This window comes from Polypterus senegalus, chromosome 3, assembly GCF_016835505.1.
Source record: "Polypterus senegalus isolate Bchr_013 chromosome 3, ASM1683550v1, whole genome shotgun sequence".
Lineage (NCBI taxonomy): Eukaryota > Metazoa > Chordata > Cladistia > Polypteriformes > Polypteridae > Polypterus > Polypterus senegalus.
Window position 1 is genome coordinate 261,125,012 of NC_053156.1, and position 25,609 is coordinate 261,150,620.

General features: G+C 37.1%; 1 protein-coding gene across 1 annotated transcript in view; it reads right to left on the reverse strand.

The window, feature by feature from the left end:
• The window catches only part of LOC120526093 (tudor domain-containing 6-like), a 40,783-nt gene that overhangs the window by 3,624 nt on the left and 11,550 nt on the right, over positions 1 to 25,609 (reverse strand). The window contains exons 2-7 of the mRNA XM_039748996.1: positions 20,238 to 25,586; positions 10,658 to 10,791; positions 9,401 to 9,484; positions 5,172 to 5,235; positions 4,666 to 4,733; positions 3,419 to 3,488 (exon numbers count right to left, since the gene is read on the reverse strand). Of these exons, the coding sequence (XP_039604930.1) occupies positions 3,419 to 3,488; positions 4,666 to 4,733; positions 5,172 to 5,235; positions 9,401 to 9,484; positions 10,658 to 10,791; positions 20,238 to 25,533 (5,716 nt within the window). The 5' untranslated portion in view covers positions 25,534 to 25,586. The remainder of the gene's footprint in view (positions 1 to 3,418; positions 3,489 to 4,665; positions 4,734 to 5,171; positions 5,236 to 9,400; positions 9,485 to 10,657; positions 10,792 to 20,237; positions 25,587 to 25,609) is intronic.

Sequence of the window (25,609 nt, forward strand, 5' to 3'; positions counted from 1 at the left end):
AGCCCCTCTGCTCACACCCCCTCCATTAGGCAGAGAGAGTGAGAGAGACAGAGACAAGCAAACAAAAAAGCACCGCACGGGAAGCATATCGTATATCATTGAGGAGTGTTAGTTAATACGTAATACATGCTCTGATTGGGTAGCTTCTAAGCCATCCGCCAATAGCGTCCCTTGTATGAAATCAACTGGGCAAACCAACTGAGGAAGCATGTACCATAAATTAAAAGACGCATTGTCCGCAGAAATCCGCAAAGCAGCGAAAAATCCGTGATATATATTTAGATATGCTTACATTTAAAATCCGCGATGGAGTGAAGCCGCGAAAGTCGAAGCACGATAGAGAGGGATCACTGTACATTTGTTTTACTGTATACAGTACAAACAACACTGCCGAACAGTTGTAGTTTTTAGCATCCATGTATGATATTTTACAATGCCTAGGAATGTGGAGGGTAGTTTGTTGACCTCATGACACGACTGACTAACTGCAATTGGTTTATTCACTTTGTTGCTAACAGACCATATTCCATTTATAATGTGATGTCATCCCATTTTACAGGGGACTCAACCTAATGTGTTCTTGGATATACAGTAAATGCACAATTTTAACTTGCTGTTAGTTCAATATATTTGTAAATATGAATAAGGGCTCTTAGCCTTACACATTTAGTATTAAAACCTTACTTTCTACATAGCTTACAGTGCTGCTATATATAAAATAATGTGAACTAGAAATAAATCTTCCAGCATCTTCCAATACATTCATACTATATATATATATATATATATATATATATAATTTAAATATTTAAAGTCTGAATATTCTAAACTGTAATTGAAACCTACTGGTTTTCCACCTTCTCCTAGAGGTCCCATAGAGGGACACATCCCTAATAAAGGATTCAAAATAACATTCATAATCACTGACCTTGAAACAGTCTAAAACTATGCTTTCCTTTGAAAGATTTAATTTTTAACCTTCTAAGAGAGGCTCTTAAGAGTGTCAAGACCACCAGTAAAAAATCAAATATCAAAACTATCAAACTCATGATCAACAATCTTGAAATAACACAACACTCCATGTGTCTATATTACTAATTAAAATTTTTGTGAAATGGAGTAATTTTGACCTCTCTTATCCCATTAGAGGTAGGACTGTGGTATAGCGGGTCCACAGCTCACTGAGCAAAGGCCATTTTTAAATAATCACTGCACCCGAGGCGGCTTCGTGGGGGGTCGATGTTGTAGCGAGCCGCGGGGCAGTCCTCGATGTGGGCGTTTCTCACCGTGCACAGGTGAGGAACTGCCCACATTCGCGATTGCTCCCGTGGCTAATGCTACAGCTGTGATGGCCCCTCACGTTTTAAAAGAAGCGCGAGTCGGTTTTGTGGGAAGTGAAAGGAAACGATCGGAGAGAAAAAGGAAAGGAAAAAGAGGACGGAGGTTACAGGGAGCGAGGAAGCATGCGGTGCAAGAGAGACGGACAGGCGGTGTGTGCGTGTGGTGAGCGCACGATCTAGGGCAGCTGTAAGGAAGCTGGGTGTTAGGCCAACACCCAGGCGTTTGTTGGATGTCGCTCCCGCTGAGCGATCAGGTAGCGGGAGTGAGCAAGGAAGGCGACTGGCCGCAGAGAAGCCACGGAAAGGCAGCGGAAGTCGGGAGACTTGGTGGTTGGAATCCCCAACGTGGGCGACCTGGCCGTTGGTGGAAACCAAGTTCTCCGAGGCTGGGATGAGTGCCATACCGGAGCCAGGGATCCGGAGGTCTCCAGTCTCGAATGTGTGTTGTAGGAGGGCAGCTGCAGAGAGCGTCTTGCCTGCTGCTAAGCCCAAACGGGATAAGCAGGTGAGACGCCAACAGAAACGTTACACCGGATTTGTTGTTTTTAAGATTGCTTCCTAAAGAAGATTTTACCTCTCGTTTTAAAGGATTGTTTTTTCTATTGTTTTAACCTCCACGTTCTTTTATTGGATTATTTAATGAAGAACTTTGAAACTGCACTATTTATTTGAACACCTGTTTTGTTGACTGTTTTAAATAAAAGTACTGTTGCACTTTCAACCATCCCCTTGTTCAGATGCTCAATTATTTGCCTCCACTGACTAGCTCTCTCGGTTTCATTATAGACGGTGTTGGGTTCAAGGGTTCCCAAACATCAAAGGGAGCGTGGAGCCAGAACCCACATCGTCACAAGGACCCCTGGGGCTGCTGATGTGGCATGCACACTTCCAAATCCTTTTGATCATTTCTGCTGAATATCTCTAATGTTAGTGCATATGCATCTTTATATAATTATACCTTATACACATTTTTCCAGTAGCACATTTTTCCTGTGTGAAATTGGAAATTTTGTTAAACAAAACCATCCCATTTTTCCTGATCTTCCACAAATCCCTATGGTTGAAACATTAGAACAATCTAGACGACAACAGGCCATTCAGCCCTTGCCAATCCTTTCCACTCAATTCCTCCAAAACAACATCAAGTATAGTTTTGAAGTTTCCTAAGGTCCTACTGTCTATCGCACTACTTGGTAGCTTATTCCTTGTGTCTATGGTTCTTTATGTGAAGAACCTCCTAATGTTTGTGCGAGGTTTACCCCCAAGAAGTTTCCAACTATATCCCCGTGTTCTTACTAAACTCATTTTAAAGTAACCGTCTTGATCCACTAAACTAATTTGCTTTATTAACACTTCAATCATGTCACCCCTAAATCTCCTTTTGCTTAAGCTGAAAAGCCTCAGCTATTTTAATCTCTCCTCATAATTCATCACCAGTATCCCTGGAATGAGCCTAGTCGCTCTTCTCTGGACTTTTCTAGCACTGCTATGTCCTTTTTGTAGCCTGAAGATTAAAACCGTACAAAGCACACCAGATGAGGCCTCACCAGTGTGTTATAAAGCTTAAACATAACCTCTTTGGACTTGTACTCTACACATCAAGGCACTAAATAACCTAGCATTCCGTTAGCCTTCTTAATTGCTTCTAAACACTGTCTGGCATTTGATAGCAATGAGTCCACTACGACTCTTAAATTTTTAAGTGGTACTTTCATTTTTAGACCACTCACAATGTATCCAAAACACTACCTAATTATTAAAAAAAAAAATATCTAAGGCAATGCTGAAAATGGGACCATTCAACTAAAATTTCAGATAACCATCTTGACTACTACTATCCAAATGTCTGATCACATAACTGTGAAGTGTGCAGGGAAGGGGTGAAACTGATTTGATATGAGAAATACATGGAATGTATTAAACCATGTCTCACATTTTATTGATAAAAATCAAAACTATAATAATAAACTGAATAGAATTCAATGGCAATGCACTGCCACTGATACTGCAAAATGCCAACTATTTTAAGACTGTTAAACTACATGAACAGGCAATTCATAATGCAAGAAAAAGCATACCCATATAGGCGTCTTGTATTTCAGATTCTAACTCTGTGGGATTCTCTTCTGGCAACTTGACAATTTGTTCCTAAGAAAGAAAAACATCTTCTCAAAAGACATTTCAATTAAATGTATTTAACATTATTTTAATAGGTTACTCTGTGACTTTTGTTAAATGCATACTATAAGAATATATGTAAATGAAACAAAGTATCTGACTAGGTAAAAACCTAAAACAATTTTAAATGTTGACAGTAAGTAAAAACCAACAACTGAATTAACCTAACCACCACTGGAGTTCAACATCAGGGTTTGGTCAGTTTTTAACTTAAGATCCACATCCTTTGACTCAAAACTTTAGCCAACAGTTAAGCATGTCCCGTCACAGGAAAAACAAAAATGACAAAACTGTCTTCATTTTTACACCACTGGTAAGACTACTTTGCGAGGGAAGAAAAATTACACAACTACATTTTCTTGCACTGAAGTTTTGTTTTGAGACTGCTTAGGCGCAGAGCTACAAAAGGATGAGAAAATAACAGTACTATGAAATGGGCGCTCAAGTTCTATTAAATTATAATTTTTAGTATGTTGACAATACTGGGGGGATCAAATCACAATTTTAAAATTTACAATTTCCATTTCACTTCTTAATTCTCTCAAATTGCATTCTTAATATTTCCTCAAAAAATATGGACATATTTTTGGAGGTGCAAGAATTTTAACTCTTTTATATATACTTAAAATATTTAATTCAAAAATAGATGTAGAGTTTCTTTCATTGCCGATTAGCATCTCAAAATGGGTTTTTATAAGTACTTTTTTTAATAAGTATTTCTGGATCTGCTCTTGTGAGGGGGTCATTTCCAAATTTTTACCACAAAAACCTGTGTTACCATTTTATATGTGGATTATAATCAACTGTACTGTGTAGTTTTTACTTGTGCTTATACAGGATAGCTCACATGATCACAATCTTCCAGTGCTGGAAAGACTTCATTAGTAACCAATAAAGAAACATGACACCTCTAAATGTAACACACTTGTGCATACAGTACATGTATACCATATAGACAACCTTAGATTATTATTTCACTAACCAACTGAGTAGACATGAAAATTTCATTTCCTTTGGCTGTCAAAAAGTTGTCCATAAAGGCCAACTATGACTTCAAGATAATGTATATGAAATAGAACTTTAAACATTAATATATCAGTTATACACATTAAGCAATGCCTTCTGCTAAATTTGTCCCATTTCTTACCAAATCTCTGATTGACAATCCCTCATGTTTTGTTGCAGAATGCTTTTCCACTGGAGACACCTGGGTAACTGTAAAGATGATCAATAATGAAGAACTGGAAAGACTTAGTGGCAGGACAAATAATTTGTGTTACTATAAGGAATAATCACTGACTTTTCCCCCATTGGGGTAAAATATTTATACCTTAGCTGTATATAAATATGAAACCCATGAAACATTATTGATGTAGCATGACAAAGGCATTTTTAAAAACTTCTAAAAAGCTACCATCTTAAACTCATATCTACCAAGCAAGTAGTTAAATAAGCAGCTGTACTGAATTAACATTTAATAAAACTCTTACTATGAGTCAATTTTACCTGCCAGTGATGACAAACTTCATAGTGTAGACTGTCCATTTTTAGACTTGTGCTTAGTACACAGTTAAGAATAAACATTGTAATTTCATCTTCCTATTGTCTTAATTTGTCTATGTGCTTGCATTTAAAAAAAAAGTAAAAAATTACCTTGACAGTTATTATTGCTACTTGAAATAGTTTGTTCATTTGAATCATCCTTGTCATGAGCAATCTAATGCAAAATAGAAACAAAATGTATTTAATTCTAATATGTTAACATAAAAGCAATGCTGCCAAATACTTCAACTTTATTCTAGAATGAAAATTGGCAAGAGGTCCTTTATTAAAAACTTTTATAAATCAAGGGAAAAAATTAAAGCTCTTTCAACATCATCAGTTAATCGAAAGTACAAAATATTTTTTTTTTGAAAAACATTAATGAGAAATAACCCACAGGGTTTTCTGTAGAGGTTATACTGTTAACAGAGTAAATTTAACAGCCTCTGTAGCACAAAAGGTTTCCCGCCTTCAAAACTGTCTCTAAAGAACTCAAGTTTGAAAATTAATGAACCGGAAAAAAAATACACCAATCTGCACAATCATTGTTGACAAACAACTTTGCATTGGTTTATATTCGTGAATATTTGCCAAGATCTCCTCAGCAGGTTCAAAGTCAAACAGTGAAACAAAGATGACAAAACCACTATCTTCGAAACTACTAAAGTCTGACTGGTGTCTATGGAAAAACTCAATCACTTGCAAAGCTTTAAAACCAAGCAGTAATGATCTATATTTTAGAATTAATAGTACATTCAAGCCACCTGCCTGCATTTCTAACCCATTATCTGTAATGAAAACAAGAACAATTTTCATCACCCGAGTTAAGAGTACAACAATCTGGCAGTATACACTAATTTTTGGTTTAATATGTCATCTTGTTTACAAAGTTGAAGTCAAAAACATAGCTGAGGATAACAATTAAATAGATCTAAGATTCATGGGAAATTAATGTTCTTAAACTACTTTATGATGTATCTACTTCATCTATTCATCACTTTCTTTACATTCTCATAAAAATGAAGGAATAATTGCATATTTAAACTAAATACTTAACTCTTGGTGGCTAAATAGAGCTTGCCTAAATTATATTAAAAAAACTGTTTAAAAACCAATCTATACTTCTGCAATATATTTTGGTTTCTGTATATAGTATGAAAAACTATGACTAGAAAGCTTCAGGTTTGCAAATTACAGTACTGTGAAAGTATGCAGACCAGTGATCCCCAAAAAGTAAGTCCGTCTTTTTTGACCATTTGAACACAAGTAAAAGGTCCGTTAATTGTTACTTGAAACACTGTTGTAAATTCTTAATCTGACTTGGATTAACTGCATACAGAAATTGACTAGTCTTTATTTCCCGACCGGGGTAAGATTCCCTAAAATGCTGCAATAGTAAGTACCTCATTACAGTACAAAAACAATTCAGACTCCCTGACCTGGACAGTTATACTGTAAACTTTACTCTCAAACCTTTGAATGGTGCACTAACAAATGTTGCAACTGGTACCATTTATCCTATTGGTGAGGGCACTTGCATTCAAACCAGCAATTGAGGATCTTGTCTAATCTAATGGCAGATGTGAATTTCCATAAGCATCAAGGTTACAACTGCTATTACTATGTTGACATATTTTCATTTATGTCCAATAATCCCATGATTCAGATTTATTTTGGGTGATGGGGTATTCTGCCTATGGGTACTTACTCCAGTGCTGAACCCCCAGATCATGGTTCAAGGGTGGTATAACAGCACACATACAGGAAAAAATAGTGTGAAATGTGTACACATTCCATGCCCATAAAAATCAGTGAGGATTTTAATTTTCCTCCTGAAAGCCACACTGTGGTTATTTTTGTGTGGACCACATTGCAGTTGACTAGGTTTTTACCCATAATGAAGTGGAAGAGGATGACAAGGGGATGGAAGAAGAAATACTTAACTGAGTTACCAAAGAGAGGAGACAAGGATTTCATTAGATGGATCTGGAATGAATGAAGTTTATTACAAATGTTTTCATATCAGTGTTGTATTTTATAAATCGACAAGATAACCATTTTGATTTTCATCAATAATTGCACAGCACACAACTGAGTTGCCATGTTTCCATTCAAACTTTAGCCTGTTTGTATTGTATTATTGGTTCTAATTTTATTTAGTGATTAAAATTTTTAATCATGATTAATTGCACAATTGTCTGTGATTGACAATCACAACAATCACATTATGTGCAAAATTTAATAATGAACTCAAAAGTAGTGTATTGCGTGTTTGCAAACACTTTAAACAAATAAGGTGCTTTTTAACAGCAGTATTCTCTTTACATAGTAGCAGTTACAATATTTCTTGTAAATCTCAAACAATATAATCAAATCAAATATAAAACCAAAGCTATTTGCCACTGCCAGGGAATTAATGTTTTATCTAGTTTGTTCGGGAACAAGTTACCCTCAGAGTCCAGAGCCATGATCACAACATTATAACAGGTACCTTCAGAGCAACGGAAAATTAACATTTCTATATCCGTTTTCTTTATCTGAACAGATACCACCAGAAACATTTTCTTTTATCAGGGAGCAGCATAAACAATCTGTTCAGTGGCAACTTATTGAGGGCTAATAATTTTTCCAAAAAACTCAAATTTTCTGAAAAGCACACAAAGCAATGGTTTCACACACAAATCAACATAAAACATCCATTTTCACGGTGGGCTAGCTGCCTCTGTGAAACAGATGCACGGGGGTGGCAGTTGCAGTGAGACGCAATATGGTTTGTACCTCCTGTCAACGTAAGTGTCTGTCCACCCAGGCAAACGTTGCCGTAGATGCATCAGCTACACAAACGTGTACAGCACCATCAGCCGCTGGGGACCGATCAGCAGAAGCCAGTACCTCACTTTCGTTTTCAATCTCCAGATCACTTGCATCAAAATCGGAGTCTGACAAATCAGTGTCCAATTCAGCAATACGAAAAACGTCATCCAGGGATTATTTTGCTATTGAGCATTCACTTTGGTACCTCTCCACGTGCCACTTTAGAAGTTGTTTGCTCTTTACTACTCATGCACGTGCAGGGAATCAAGGTCAAATCAACAAAGCTAACTTTCCTTCTAGCAAAAGCGTATCAAAAACGTTGTAACAAGAAGATCACGGATCTCTATCGATCGCTAGAGAGACTGACTCACTGCGTTAATGCGCAATAAAATTGTCGGTGTTAATCTGTTAATGCGATAACGCATTAACTTGCTCAGCCTTCATTTTTTTTTATTTCCCCAATGCATGTGTTACATATGTGATAAAGGCGCTATACGGCGCCCAACCCAGCACATACTGACGCAGAGGCACATGTAAAATCACAGTCTAATTTTTTCTTCAGCTGTGGGGCATGTCTTTCCTGTGTCCCACAGGCCCAACACAGTCCCAGAAGCACTTTTAAACACAAACAACTCTCCACCTTACACCACCACTCCTCCCAGGCAACCTCGTCCTCTTCCTCCCGATTCTGGCCCTTTAATGGTGGAGGATGGCCCGTTTTATAGCCCACCTGGAAGTGTTCCAGGTGCTTGACCACCTGGCCCCAATTGCACCTCTGTATGGGGCTAAGGACTCGACCAGCCGGGTTCTTGAGTCTCGGCAGCACCCCCTAGCAGCCACCCCAGCTCCACCCAGGTTGTGGCAGACTCCATGTCCCATGGAGCCATGCGGGAGACTGTGGAATCAACATCGGCCAGGGAGGCTGCCACCAAACGTCCCGGGGGAGGAATTGAGCTGACCATGGTGGCTCCCCCGGAACATATGCAGCAGGGGCGTCCCAGCCAGGCATGAGACCTGGCTGTCCATCACACATAGTATATGTATATTCAGTTTTTACAGTTTACAAAGCTTTTCTCCATAATTGGCAGTGGGGGAGCAGTTAAAGCACCACTTTAAACTGCATTGTCAAATATCAAATAATGAAGCCTTTAAGCAAATGATCAGATGTTATTTGTGTCACTACTGAGACGAAGATTTCGCACAGCACCAAACATTATGAATCCTACCTGTTGAGGGTCCTGCACAATCATTTCTTTAAATGGTCCATACGCTACTGCCACCTTACGAATCAAACTGCCCCCAATTTATTATGGGAAATGAGATCTACAACATTTGAAAATTTACTAAACTATGATAGTTATCCCACTGTTTCTACTCTTTCCTCACCCAATGTTTTCCAATAACTTTGATAGGCACATATTTAAAGATAATTATCTAACTCAAAAATGTGTAATTATACAGAGTCAAGATATTTGAGATTTTGTACAACAAACAAAAATCATGCACAAAATAACTGTCTAACAAACCTCTCTTAGGTCAGTTTTCGGCACACTTCTCCAAATATTTTGAGAGTCAACAATTGCTTCAGATTCGGAGTCCAACAGCAAAACCTTAAAATGATGTTTATATAAGGAAATATTAAATAAACTTAATTAAAAAAGCACTACAAAAAGATTAAAGTGTCATGACTACTGTACATTTCTCCGATATTTATTAAAGAATAAAAATTCTAACAGCATTTTATGAAGCTTTTATAATCACAATATTTTTTTTATAAAACATGTAGTTACCATTACCACTGCCAAGAGTAGGATTAAAAAATTCTGAAATTTAATGTCACATACACAAAACCTCCAATTTTTCACCAAGTACTGTACAAGAAAATAAGAACATAGCATGTCTTACAAGAACAGGCCACTTATCCTAAAATAGATGAATAAGGATTGATAATCTAATTAATTAAAGAAAAAAAAAATGGAGGTGTCACCCATTGCATGGCTGCACTGGGGTTCCAATCCGTGTGGTGGGTGCAGCAACGTACTGTAATCAGTGTATACTTCCAACCCCTCTCTCTCTCATTTAAGTTCTGAACATCCCAAAGTACTACGTTTCACCACTATGCTTGCAATTTATTCCAATATATCTAGGGATCTCTTTGTAAAGAAAGAGCTTGTTTGTACATAATATACTCTTGAACAGTTTAATTCTGTGCCCATGGATTCTTCTAGAAGTAATCATTTTACAAGTATGGTGGACTCCAGTAGTTATATTTCCATTTATAATTAATTTTTTTTTATCATGTTTACTCTTAAATGCTGTTAAAGTTACCTCTCAGTTTGTGCTCTACATTTCTTGCTATTTAAACATAAAACTGTGCAGCCTAGTCTTTCAATAGTGCCTTTCCTTAGTGTAACTGGTAAATCACCAAGTACTTAATAATGCAAGTGGTTACTAGGGGATTACTTGGGTCTGCCCATGTGAAAATGTAAGAAATTTCAATTTAAAGCATTAAATATAAAAATGCACATACACTAGCTCTTTATCATGTGATTTCTGTTACAAATGGTTTAGGAGAGCTATTGCTCCGTCAGTTGATACATCAGGCGAAGTAGGATTTCGTTCCTTTAAGATCACCAAAATTAAAGCTACATGTAACTAAGGTATAATGTTAAAATTTCTAACCTAAAGGCCATAAAAGCTATAAAACTGCGAATAATCATGAAGACCATACTTGAAAGTAAGCTAGCTTTAATTAAATTACAATAACTAAAAACTTGGAATACCTTAGTCATGTCTTCATAAATTTTAAGTATCTGTGCTTTGCACCAATTGTTACATACATGAGACCAAACAAAACATTCTGCCCCAACACCAAGTCGTCCTTCAACATCTTCAGTATTCTCACTAATGTTTTCACCTGAATTTGAAAAGAGAAAAAAAAAATTGTTAGAATACCCATATACAGTAAAAATTAGTTTATAGCAGAGCGGATCTAGTTTCTCAATACAGCAAACATTTGATTAAGGCAATATCTTGTCTTGAGTCTTACTTTAACACTCCAGATTCTCTATTGACAACCACCATTTTACCTTGCTCAAAGTTTACAAATTTCTTGAAACAGCTACACTTTCTGCAAATAAATGTAATTTTAAATTATTGAAAATTCAAGTTAGTGTGTGAAAAATTAGCTGTAAAGCTCCACACAAGAGAAAAACTACACCAGTCAGAAGTCACATAGATCGCAAATATGAAAAAATAAGTACAAGGAAATAATTAACATTTGTTAAGTCTTTCCGGTGATCTTTATAAAATTTTTGGTATAACCTCACAATGGATGCAAGAAATCAGCATCTCTATAGACTGGCATAAGAGCTGAGCCAAGTTCACCTTGGACTGCTTCATATAAGAATCACCTTCAATCTTTTAATGCTAGGTTTTCATTGTGTAATATTAGAAAGTCTGGGAAGAAGTATGGCTATGCACTTACCCTATTATCTCAGATTTATGTGATTTTCACTGCTTTGACTTGGGCATACTAGATCTCTTTCAATTGTCCCCGTTTTCAATATTAACATCTTTATCTGGGCAGGTCTCAGCACCTCACTTCTATCCAGTTAAGATACGAACGCTATATTCGAAAAGGTACAGGAAGTGTCCAAAACTAAGGTTATATATTATGTATCCCTGTTTACAGGTTGGCTCACAAATTTCCTGGGGCTCAAAGATAGTATGTAAGCCAGTAGTAGTCACTTGCCACTTTCATAAAATATAAGTAAATATAAGATCTATTTAAAAAAACTGGAAAGAAGATTAAGAAAATGAATGGATAGCATTTACTGTTGACACTTAACTGGTTATCTTGCTATGAACAACCATGTCATTGAGAAATCACAGGTTTTCTAACAAACTGGAGCTTCTGTTGCATCAGAAGGTTACTGAAGATGCACAGCAATGCATTCCAAAACAAGGATATTGAAAAACAGAAAACATACAGATCTTAGTTTAGAAAGGCAATGTGGCAAAACATCAGTAAAGGAATAGAACATGGTTTAGAGATGTAGAAAGATGACAATGTAAAATGTGCTCCAATCTCATCTGTATCTTTTCTCCCCAATGAAGTTAACACTAGAATCCCTGAAGCTTAAGATTTTTTTCATTGCTCCTTACCTCAAATTTTCCTGACATACTCCAAGAAACTTATAGCTCCTTATTGCTGCACTAATAACCTGCTTTTGTTTTGCAAATGTGCAATTTGGCAGAACGCAGCCTGCTACACCCCCCACCCCCTATTCAATCAGATGAAGGCATTGTGCTGCTGAAATCTTCAAAATTCAAGTATGTGTTTATCTGGCAATGCTTTTGTAAGGAATTATATTGGACAGACAGACAGATAGACAGACAGACATACATAAATTTATCAAAAGCAAACACTCCAAACAAGCAAGTCAAATTTTACAAAACTAAGTTCAAATCAAATCAACCCCCATCCAAGAGAAAGAGCTAAGCCAACAGAATAAAACTTTAATAGTAGGAAAAATCTGTGTAAATATAGAATGACAGAGGAAATGCAAGGCAAGAAATGCTGAACACATGGTTAAAACAGAAATTGTTTTCATATGTTATAATATAAAATAATTGACATGAAATGTAGGATGTGTGAGGCCCTAATATCCAAGGAACACTTTCACAAAAGGTGCAATAAAACAAGTATGCTTTTATTCAAGAAAAAAATTGCTCAACTGACATGTTGCTGAAGTCCATCTATGAGTCAGCACAAAATAAGATGATGTTCACATACATGTGTGTTTGCATGTTTCATTTTCAACTATTTGTCACAGTGGTAATGCTGCTCCCTCATGGATCTGCACAGTGGTGTATTGGATAAGCTCCCGTTTAGCAATGGATTCAAATCCCACGTCTTTTGTATTTAGTGCTTTGAGTAGCGAGATGCTATCATTACCATATAACAAAAACATTTGATGCGAGTCTGTAACACCCTGTGTAAATTTATTGTACTTGTAAAATGTTACTTTTCCTCAAACTTTCATATCAACATGTCATTTGAACTATTTTTTTTTTTTAAATTCAGTTTTATTTTTGGATTCTTGAAAAAAAAATAAATAAATAATTCAAACATGTTACAAAGTATCATCCACCATAGAAACTTCAGTGTCGATTTGCTCAATATGACACCAAGAAGAAATGATCAAGTTGCGTTTGTGTGTCTGCTTTTATCCCTTCAGCACTAACTTTTACAAGCACCATAAATTTACACCGGCTGTTAAGACTCCCATCAATGTTTTCATTAAATACTAGGTAACAATAGCAGCTCACTACTCAAAAATGATAAATGCATGGAGGACTCGGGATCGAACCTGCAACTTCTGGATTATGAGGCAGAAGTTCTTACCTCTGCACCAGCCAAGCAGATGTGTCTGGTGTTTAGACATTGCAGGTAACATGTAAATTGAACATTTTTTTTTCTTTGGTTATATTCCTGAATAAAAGCGCACTTGTTTTGTTATACCTTTCGTGAAAGTGCTTGATATTTGGACTTCAGTTTTCACACATTATATATTTCACACCAACATTTTGTCAATTATTTGTATAACATTTCTTGTCTCGGATTTCCTGTCATCCTACATTTACACAGATCACTGTAGAAACAGAACACATGTATTCATAATATTATTTACCCTATACAATTCCAGAACCGTTACTCCAAAATACAGACTACAGCTCTGAGAATTTCACATTTGACTTGACTTCAGCAGCCTTGGTGGGGGATAAACGAGCAGGCAGCTTGCTGATTGACATTTGCAAAACAAAGATGCTGATGAGGAGGTGTAAAGAAATTGAAGGCCTTAAGAACATTTTCATAGGCTTCAGGGATTATAATGTTAATACCATTTACCAAATACAAAAGCTTCATCACAAACCAAGCCTACATTGCACATATAGCTTTAATTAGGTACTGATGTTTCAATGTAGGGAATGTGATGCCAGACCTTTAATCGATGGACTGCTATAATCTTAATATATTTAGAATGTGGAAGTATTGCACATCCAAAAAAAAAGTTTGCATCTCTAAGAGAGATGCCCACATCTGGTTTGTTTACCTTTCAGTGTTAGAGGTCAGGCTCGGATTGACTGAACATCAAACCAATAACCTTAAAGTTGTAGATGTCATCCAGTGCTGAAAGTTAAATCTGATTTCATCCTATTCGTTGTTCCTTATAACTGTGGGCAACTGTAAATTCTAAATTTATATCCCTACATTAAATTGCACAAAAATTGTTTTATTTGCGAATGGATTGATGGCAACTCTGGTTTGTATCGGGAAATAAGAAGCACAGCCACAAGGGTTCCAAGGGCAGGAAAGGAGGCATTTGTTAAAGGAATCTGTGAGCAAGTGACACACCATCTATGGTCTACTGACCTACATCCTTACTTAGAGGAATTAAAGTATTACACATAACCAAATCTGTCCCTCGGAGAGTCGCAATTAGGGTGGTGTTGGAACAGTTCTTACAGATGCTCCAGTTGTGACCTACTAGACTGGCTATTTTGAGCAGCAGTTTAAAGATGATTCTCCAGCTAGGACACTGGATACCTCTGGGTCCATGGTTCTTGAGGCTGATCCTTCAATTAGCTGTGAACTACCTAATCTCACTGAAACTACACCAAGATGAACCAGCTGAAGGTAGAGAAGGCTGGGTCTGTAGTAACTGGGCTGAACAACTCCAGGCTGGCAGTAAGGCTACCCTCCTGGCATTGCAAGCAATCTTTGCTTCAATTTGGGAGAAGGGAGAATTTGTGATCCCAAATGAACGGGACTTGGCGTTCCTATTTGGAAAGGGAAGAATGATCACCTGGATTGCGGCAACTACAGGGGGATAACACTGCAATCAGTGCTGGGTAAGATTCTTGCCAGGGTTATCCTCAATAGGATCCACAATCACTTGCTCACCTACCAGTATCCAAAACAGTCAAGCTTTATGCCTAAGACCTCCACCATCAACCACATTCTGGCACTGAGGGTCCTCATTGAGCACAGACACGAATATCAGCAGTTTCTTTACAGCCTTTGTCAATTTTCAATAAAGTATTTAGCTGAGTTGATCAAACTGTCCTGTGGGACAACCAGAGACTTTGTGGGATCCCTTCAAAGTTGCTGAATGTCATGGCCAGCATGAACACTGGTATTGCGAGTGCTGTGCAGAGTGTAGGCAGAATGTCCGTTTTTTCCTCCTCATTTGATTTTGGGGTTCGTCAGGGGTGTTTTCTTGTTCCTACTCTAATCAATGCTTGCACAGACTTGGTGTTAAACATGGTCAGGAGATATCTATTGATGAAGATTGACTGATCTTGACTTTGGCAATGATGCTGTACTCTCAAGAGCTAGAGTGAGAAGTGTCTCAGCTTGCCAATGTCCTGGTTGAAAATCAAGATCCAGGCCTTAAACGACCTCTTGAGCACAACCATCAGCACGGTCTCCTGAGGGAATGTTGACCATAGAGAGGTTTACTTACCTCGGCAGTGACAGATGGACTGGGAGAGCATGGGAGGGTCATGAAGTTGCTGAAAAGGGTGTGCGGCGCTCCTGATATCCTTGCAAAAGGATGAAGTTCCAAGTCTTTAGAGTCCTGGTACTGTTTTGCTATATGGTTGCAAGACATATGCTATCCAGTGACCTGAGACGAAGACTGGACTCTTTTGGTGCAGTGTCTCTTCAGAGAATTATTGAGTACTGCTGGTTTGACTGTGTCGAAAGAGCAGCTGTCCATGGACTCCCAAATGAGGCACATTACCTACATTGTGAGGGAGCATCAGTTACAGCACAGCCATGTGGCATGATTCCTCGAGGGTAATCCAGTTTGCAGGAACCCAATTGTTGAGGACCCGAGCAAGGACCAATGGGGCACCCAAAACACCTTGCTGCGGCAGACAGATGGGCATTTCTGGAGGGTGGGACTGGACCACACATCTGCCTCAGGCGTTTTCAACCGGGATGCTGTGCTGTAATCGTCATGTGGTGGGTGCGGCAATGAGCAGCACATGCTCCCCAACCTGACCTTTTAGTCCAATTCCCATTACAATAAGTTCCTTACATACAAACGTGTTCCGAGAGAGGATTCGCAATAAAGTTAGCCTACGCATCCAATGAGCACAATGCAATCACCAATCCTCAACTTCTACAGAAAACATATACACGTACAGCTATTCGTACATAAGAAAATGCTTTTAAAAACTACTATTTGCATTTTGTTAGATTTCTTTTGTATTTTAACAAAGCTAACTTTTGTTTCAATTGTTTTCCATCAGCTAATATCACTGTTTACGCAATCAGGTAGCCTATGTATGTAGACCTAACCTACCACTCTGCAACTCCTATTGACAATGTATTTGCACAGTACAGATTCATGGAAGGCCTGGAAGCAAGTCATATCTGAAGATTATACATTTGAGTCAATCAGGACAAGTCAACGAGATCCAACTAAAGGTCCCTATTGTGCCCACAACAGTACCATACTACTTGGTTTTACATGGCTTGTTAATGTGGAAAAATTCTCAGTGTGGAACTTACCCTTAAGTTTCCAACTCCGTCCCCGTGTTCTTGTTCAACACACTTAATTTTGGACATCTTGGGCTTGAAATAAAGCACGTTAACATAACAGAAATACAGTCAAAAGCACACAAGACTGAGAATGTAAACAATAGTAGCATGGGTTTTGCATTCCACCTAGCACCAAACATGCAAACTAATGAAATGAGGTTGCGCTACAATATTAATTTTTTCACTTATTTAAACAATTTTTAATTTATTGAACATGCACGTTCACATCTTCAAATGTTTTTAACTTGAAGGTCTGTATGTAGGGGACTTAATTGTACTTGCTTTTCTAATCACATGAAACATCTGTACCCAGTTAGTGTTTTCAACTGCAGGCAATATTGTTACAGCTAGAAGTTCTACGCTTCATGCGGAGTGTTGGACTTTCTCATTTTTCTTAAAAGTATAACAGTTTCTTCATATATCCAGTCAGAGCCAACAGCTAATGAGTCAGTAAGGCATTCAAGCAAGAATTAACACATCAGCTGTTTTTGGAGGAATGTTAACTCAGAAAACGAAAAAAAAAAAAGTTACTGTAGTGCAAAACTATGCAAATTGAAAATGTATATTATACGTTTACAGGGTCATTTTTTGTGACGTGTACAGAGTACAGTAAAGTTCTTACTTGTATGTAAGAATTAACATGCAATAGATAAGTTACTGCCTTTGAAATGTTAATTTAAGGTTTTTTGTTTTGTTTAAAAGGAAAAGCTTATAAAAACCTAAATTACAAATGTGTGCATTTGTCAACTGATTCCTGAAATTACTTTGCACTGCTTTGATTTATGAATGTATAAGATAGATTAAATACACAGTACATTTATTAAATAAATGACACAGTGGAGAATATTGCATCAAGCCTGAATGACAAATTGAACTGAAATGTGGGATAATTGCATTGTCTTATACCTAACAACAATCTCAGGTCATTATCATGAAATCATTAACTATTACCATCATTCAGCTGGTACAACTCACAACCTTGGAAAGGCAAACAGTATTATTAGAGACATAACATTCAGCACAGACACTTTTCTCACTCCCCTTTTCTGGCAAATATTACACAGCCCTCTGCATCTGTACCAGTAGATTCAGGGACAGTTAATAGCCACAAGTTAGGTTATGGATTAGTCAATCAAAACAAAACACAGTAACATATGGTGTGTATATTGTTTTATATAAATATACACATACATACACACACACACACACACACACACACACAAATGAGGCATGCACAACTATCACAAAAGCCATAATAAGATTGTTGCACTTATGAAATGTGCTTATTAAATTTGATTACTACTACAGTGAAATCTATGCAATTGTTTTGCCAACTGCATACAATATATTCTGCACAGTTACAGTAGAGCCTCAGTTTATCACGGAACCACTTAATTACTGTGAAATTAAAACTTGTGTTTAAAATAGAAACTCTTTGTAATATAATTCCAAACAATCAAATGAATATCAAATAAAATTTAAGTATAACAAACTTTTTTTCAAAACAAGCATCACTTTTGGAAAAGTTGCATTCACCACCAATTACCATTCACAAATGTAAAGAGTGGAGAATCTCTCTCTCTATCTATATCTATATCTATATATATCCGAGAGACTGCGTTTGTGTGGGCATTGAGAGTTAAGGTGGGTGGGGGAGTCACGTGATCATCTCCCCTCCCATTCACGTCATTTCATTCACTTCATTTTGCTCCGACCCAATGTGGTCTTGCCGTTCTTTTTCCTTAGTGTTTAGTCCTTTCTCCTTTACTAATTTACTGTTTAGTACACGCGGTACTTACACAGTCATTCATAAAAGGGGTGAAGAATCTGTGCAAAAAATGGGTATTGAAACTACCTTGGAAGACATGCAATCAACGAGGCCATTAAATGGATCTCAAGAGAGGTCTTCTAGGTTGGAAAAAAAAGCGCATGGCTGCCAAAATCAGGCGATTAAACGAATCTCAACAAGAAACAATGTCTACGTTAGGAAAAAAATAATTCGCTGTCAAAATCAGGCGGTTAAAAGAATCTGAAAAAGACAGGACGTCTAGATTGGAAAAACCACAATCCACTGCCGAAACTAGCCAGTTAAACGTGCTGCGAAGCACGCCAGGTCTGCTAGTCTTAAATATAGGAATGTTAAATTGGGATTCTACTGCATTAAAAACAACAAAAATTGCATGTGCATGTAAAATCAATGCAGATAATAAAATCCTAAATGATTTAACATAAGATTAAGAAGCTCACGTAAACACAGCCTGATAGTTTTATTGTACTGGTATATAAAAACATTAATACATAGCAAGCTTAAAACTTATTTAGATGGGGATACATGTTTACATGGTGCTGTCACGGTTTCATAAATATACTAGAATTTAAATACAGTACCATTAAACAAACTCAACTGTCAAAAATGCTTTTAAAGTTTACTGTATGCTTTTACAGTATTATCACATAACAGGCAATTATGTTTTAAAATATGGTAAGATTGCAAAGACTTCATGACATGCACAATGTATAAGTTTAACATAAATAATATATAGGATTCTCAACCAATCACTAAGTGTCTTCTATGGCTAAAACACTGAATTCTGGTTCTGTCACCGACAGCAACAGCGTTCTTCTGTTATCTGTAATCCTACAAACTTGCTTTTTCTCCTGTAAGCCACAGCCAAGCAGTACAACTCTGTCCATGCACAGTTGCATCACTGATCAGAGTAAAGTATGCTGTTTTCATGCATCTTTTCTGCATAAATTTCTCATCAATGTAATGAAACATAATACTCTGATGTTTTCATAGTTCTTCTGAACCACAAAGTACCACCACTTATTTTAAATCCAATTATACTGTAGTTTAGATCTCTTTGGAAAAATTGTAGGAGGGAATGACATTTCTTAAACTGGGTGCGGAATTGTTTTTCAAAAACCTTCATTGCGTAGTTTCTAAATGAGCCTTGTCATTTGATACTTAAAACACAATATCTCATTTTGCTTTTGATAGTATGCTGGAAATGGACATGTTACAGCATAAACAGGAAATGGTCATCTGTGTTGCAGACGTAATGTTACTAAGACATGGTGCTTTCATTCAATACTGGTGGTTCTTTATTAGTGTAGTGCTGCAACAATGTGCATAGTGTGCCTTTGTTTTTGTTTTTTTATTTAAAATAATGACAAATCTGTGTCTAGAATGTGATGTAGTTCTGGAGGCTGCAAACACAAGAGAAAGAAATCCACACTTGTTAAAAGTGGTTAGAGATCAAACTTCTAAAAATGCATTCAGCACGGTTGCCTGTAATTTGTGAAAATTGTAAGGTGTCGTGTAATTAGTCAGATAAAGTTAATGCACTCATGCCTCAAATATACCTGTGAATTGTTTTTGAATTTAAAGCAGTCCATAAATGGAAAATCTTGAGCTGACACAATAGGACTACTATATGGCTGGCAGGAACCATAATTTTTCATGATTAGTATATTGGAACTGTAATAAAAATTGTGATTAATATACTATTTGTTCACAAATTATACAAAAAGTTTCATTCTGTGTACACTCAGTGTTTTGATGGTTTTGTCTTCTTATCACTATCCAGAGGATAAGCAAGAACTTTTATTGCAATATTTACCTACACAAACTACCAACTAGATTACAGCCTAAGAACCACTAACCATAACTGTGTGTGGAATCTAAACATGAATTAAAAATAAATTAGTATTTAGATAAACAGCTATATTATATCTATACCCACCTTCATCTAGACTCTGAAGATTACCATCTCCTTCATTCTGGTTTTCCCCTTCATTCTGGTTTTCCTTTTCAGCAGGAGCTGCCAACTTTACTTCACTGTCACCTTCACACTGGCGAAACACCTCATCGTAAATGTCACTTCCCTCTGCCTGAGCATCCACACAGTGTACATCACAGTTGGAAAGAAGAAGCAAGTCAAGGCTCTCATTTACTGTGCTACTTTCCTGCTCTGAACAGTTTATCCTACAGTAGGAGTGATCATGAATTTCAACCTCTCTATCCACAGAGGGCTGGACATCACTAGCCAAAGTCAGAGGTTCTGTAGAAAACTCTGTTGTATTATTTTCTTGATTAACTTCAGTATATGAAGGTGCATCTTCCATATCAGAGGAGGACCTTTCGATACTAATGCTTATTAATTTAATACCCAAGTTACTGTCAGCAACACAATTCCCATTATTCAGCAACTGAGCACCACTGTCTTGATTTGCAAGAGGCAGACCACTTGGTTCCATGACAGCTAACACTGATTCACTTCCTTCTAAGGATTTTTCTGGTGAAGTAATTCTATGATGTTGAACATTCTGGTCTTTCTGATTAGTAATTTCATACAATATGGTGCTTGTTACAAGTTCTGCGTCAAGTATTTCTTCAGTTGGATGTAGTGGATCAACACTTTCAAGTGGTGGAAGACCAGCACTTTCCATTTCATCTTGTATATTAGCACCTTCACCGTCTTCCAAGATCACCTCTAAACACATCTTTAAAGGTTTATTATCCACTTCAAGATTTATACTACTGTCCAGAATTGACGTATTCCTACCCATTTCTGTCTTTATAGTCACTGCATTATGAGATTCCAATTGCTTATTCCAGTTTTCCAGTGGTGGAAGAATGACATTGGCTGGCTCACACTCGTATGTTACTGACTGATTTGCAACAGAATTAAAATCCATTCCATCGTCCTTCTCCCATAGTTTATTTTCATCTGACAAAACAGCAAGTGTGCTTACATTCCTCTCCTCAAAATGCTTTATACTCTTGCTAAAGAAGTCTTCCATGCTTTTTTGCATCATTTCCACAATATCAGGTGATTTTTCATTGCTACTAAAGGATGGTTCAGGCAGAATTTGAGGGTTCTCAGATAATTTACTTTTGTCTGGACTAGGACTTTTCCATCTGCTCACCAGCATATCATTTACAACTACATCATTGCATTCAACATTAACAAGATAGGAGGGGATTCCAAACCCCATGTCTTCACTCTCAATGCAACTTATCACTGTAACATTCAAAAGCTGGTCTGCAAGAAATTCATAAAATTTATCTGCTGCACCAGAATCCCACAAGCCAACAGAAAAGTCAATTCCACTCAAACGACATAAAAATGCCTGAGTGGGAATTTTTAACAATTCATGTGGAACTAACTTGATAAATGTTTCACTTACTTCTACCTCATTTCCATAATCCACAAATAAAATTAACAATGCATTATCCTTAACTTCTTTAACCATGGCCCTATACCAACACTTATCATCATTAAATAAAGCTAGACATGGAGACCCAGGACTGAAATGGATTACTTCATTGTCAACTTTTGGCAAGTTTCCTTCACGATTTGCCAATTCAACAATTTTTTGCAGAACATCTGAATTGGAAGTCTGACACCAGAAGAATTCAGGGCTTACAAATGAAGAAATATATGACTCCACAATTTGTCCAACTGGCAACATGCACCACTTATACTGAAATTCTTCAGCATTTTCAGTAGATGCTCTTTTTCCTTCTGAATCTGTAACAGAAGCCCTTAAGGAAAACACTTCACACCCTTCACTATTTGCCATTTCCAAACCACTTTTCTTGGCAAAACCACTTTGAACTAAATAGTCAGCAATCTGTAAATTCTGGTCCCATATGTCAACTTCCCAAACTGAACCGGACTGTTTTAAGAACATGCATGTTAGTTTTCTGGTTCCTTCCATCTCCCCTGTTGCTTTTTTAAAATGCAGATGAGAGTCTGTGGACCAAGATCCATCTAAACATGCGCTTTGTAAACCATGCAGAGAACATTTAATACTAAGTCTAGGGATGGATAAGAATTCCCTAGAGAGACAACGCAAATTTTTGAGGCTTGTGGTAGCTGTATTACCAAAATCTATGTACTCCACATTAACTATATCTGGGGAGGACTTGCTTTGCACAACAGCACGATACCAGGAACCATCATCTGGAAACAGAGCACATACTAAATCATCTGGTTGTAACAAATCAATCTCAGAATGAGTAAGATCTCTGTTAGTACTTAGTTTTTCCACAAGAGAAAATATGTTATCCTCATCATCTACCAATTGGACAAAAAAGTTAGCTGGACTATTTGAATAAGAAACATATACTTCAGTTTTAAAGCCATTCTGTATAGTTTTCAATGGAAGAATAGAAAGTTTGGGAATTTCTACAGTATGAGCAATTTTAACAATTGCCTCAACATTTTGTTTAGAAAGGTGCGAGACACCAGGCTTATGGAGTGGAACTTGATTGGAATAACTTCTTTCTACTGTTACTGCAGCAGAGGTTTTTTTGAATTCTTTTCTTGTCTCCTTAGGATTAGAATGTTCATTTTCTTTTGACTGCTTTCTAGATTTATTGGGCCATTTAATAGCTCTTTGCTTTTCAAGCATATCCTCAGATTCATATACTTTCTTTATAGATCTTGATTGAATGCCATCATTGCTTATCATGTTTCTAACATGGGATTGTTCTTTTGCCCAAGAATATTTAATGCTTTGTTCTCGACAGTTTACATTTAGAAGCATTCTAAATGTTTCTATTATTTTTGCATTTATCTGGCAATTTCCATCATACAGCTCTATTACCAGCTTCCCGTCAGATTCCTTTGCTACAACAACTGCTTTTAGCTCCTTGCCAAGAACAGCCTTTTCAAACCAATCAACCACCTCTGGAGGAACATCCTGAGGAACATCTGACAAGCTACAGGGAAGTGCCTGGACTGGCACAGACATGATGTCAGAAGAATCGATAGGAATTGGAAGTAAATGAGTTTTTTCAACTTCTTTGATATCTCCATAGTCTACAAAACAAACTGTAATTTTAGGATTTACAGATTTTATTTGGGCCCTATACCACTGTCCATCCTCATATTTTGCAAAACATGCAGTGCCAAATGTTTTAGGGCAGTCTAAAAGCTGCAACTGAGCACAAACACTGTTGACTTTTTCCATTACTTGATCAATGGCATCAGAGTTTCTTTTCAAATGACAATAGAAATTGCTGACTTCCTTGACACAACTTACATAAACAATCTCTTCACTACCAGTTTTAATATTGAATGATGAATGATAGTATGTGTCCAAACGAAAAGGAGGCTGTGGAAGTTTTTTTAATGGTGCCCGCTCAGCTAGTCTTTTTTGGACAAGTAAGCCACAGATACTTTGAAATGGTGTTTCTAAGTCTACTACATTAAAAAAAACTTTGTGAGAGTTATACATAACTGCATAAACTGTGCACTTTAGAATATAGTGATCAGTTTCAGCTGAACGAACAAACTCCTTGAACTGAGTAGAAGCTTCATCAGTCCACTTTAAAGGATCGAGCTCAAGAGGCTGAATCAAGTTGTATAAGCTGCACCTAAATGCCTGACCTTTCAAATGAAGAAAGTCTGGATGTATAGCTCTCAGGTCTTTCAAAAGGACTGTCATAATAATGCCAAAATCTATTTGCAAAACCTCAGCTTCATGTCCTGATAATTTCTTTAGAATTAATCCTCGATACCATCTTCCACTTTTCATAGACCTAGCAACACAAGCTGTATCAGTAGGTACATAAGGATCTAAATTAGTGGCATAGTAGTCAGACATTTCTTCCATCAAACTCTTCAGACTATCCGAATTCTTAGACAATTGGCACCAAAAATCACTGGGGCTTTCAATATGACACACAGATACATTCAAAACACTTCCAATTGGAAATAAGTGCTCCTTGTAAACAGTCCGAGATTCAGGAGAAACTAACGCTTTGCAATCTTGAAAATCATGGTCTTTCGTGCTAAAAAAGGAATTTACATTTACCTTCTCATCAGCATAAAGGGAGATATAGTAAACACCCTCTGAATAACTATAATATTCAAATTTGGCATGAACAACTTTGTGCAATACAAGGGCCTTTAAACGGTCTGTTTGAGAAGTTGACCACCCAGTTCCAGACATACCAAGTAATGAGCATACATATGTAACAACAGGCATCCTAAAGAACTCTGATGACAAATTTCTGATATTTGATAATGAGACCAATTCTTTCTTCCCATAATCGACATGCAACACTTCTACATCTCTGCTGTACAGAACCTGTTGTACGAGTGATCTGTACCATTTTCCATTGCTCCCTCTAGCAGCACATGGTGAACCAACAGTTTTAGGATGTACTTTATCTACTCCTTTGCTTCCTTCATAAAACTGTTGCATCTGTTCTCCTAACTTAATGAGTTCTATATCAAAAATTCGAAGCTGGCAAAAAAATCTTGATGGATTCACCAGCTCTGTAACAACTACTGCCTCTAAGGTATCAGACTGCAGCTGTGGATAGAAATAACACTGACATGTTTTTTCTGGTTCATAGTCATTTAATTGAGAAGCAGGAAGAAACTCTTCACTGGCTACAGGAACACCTGAAGACAGAAGGCATTTCTCTACAAAACACTTGAACAACTGGTTTGAAAGTTTTCTTCCTAATCCCATCTCAAACATCTGTTTTGACACACTTGGTATGTCCAGGAGAAAAGTTCTGTGGGGTACAAGTATATCTTGAACAACACATTCCATCGTATATCCATTAAGAGACTTTATGAACTCCAGTGCCATTGGTGACCACTTGTTTTCAGCAGAAAGAGGAACAACATTAGAAACAACACAAAACTCTACTTCTGGAGGAAGCTGGAAAAACTCGCTACATCCAAGAGCAAGGTTATAAGCCCCAACCCTTAAGGCTCTCCCTTCATCAATAAGGAATACATGATACTCCTTTCCATTCCTACAAAGAATTCTTCCCCTGTACCATTTTTCAAGGATCTGTACGAGGCACAAGTCCCCAGAACTGCCATCAGCATCAGTAAATCTACTTTTAGGAAAAATCTGAATTGCTTTTTTAAGGCGTTGATATTCCCCTTTCCTCTCTTTTTCAAACTGGCCCCAGAATTCCACCAGGACTGATTGATGATTCATGTTGATTTTGGCAAGATGAACAGTAAGTTTGGTGCCTATTGGAAACACCGCGGTTGACCACATTTTGCTCCAAAAGGTTTTTCATTGAGAAGTCTGCAATTTTGGATTTTTCAGACCTATAATGGGGAGAAAAATTAAA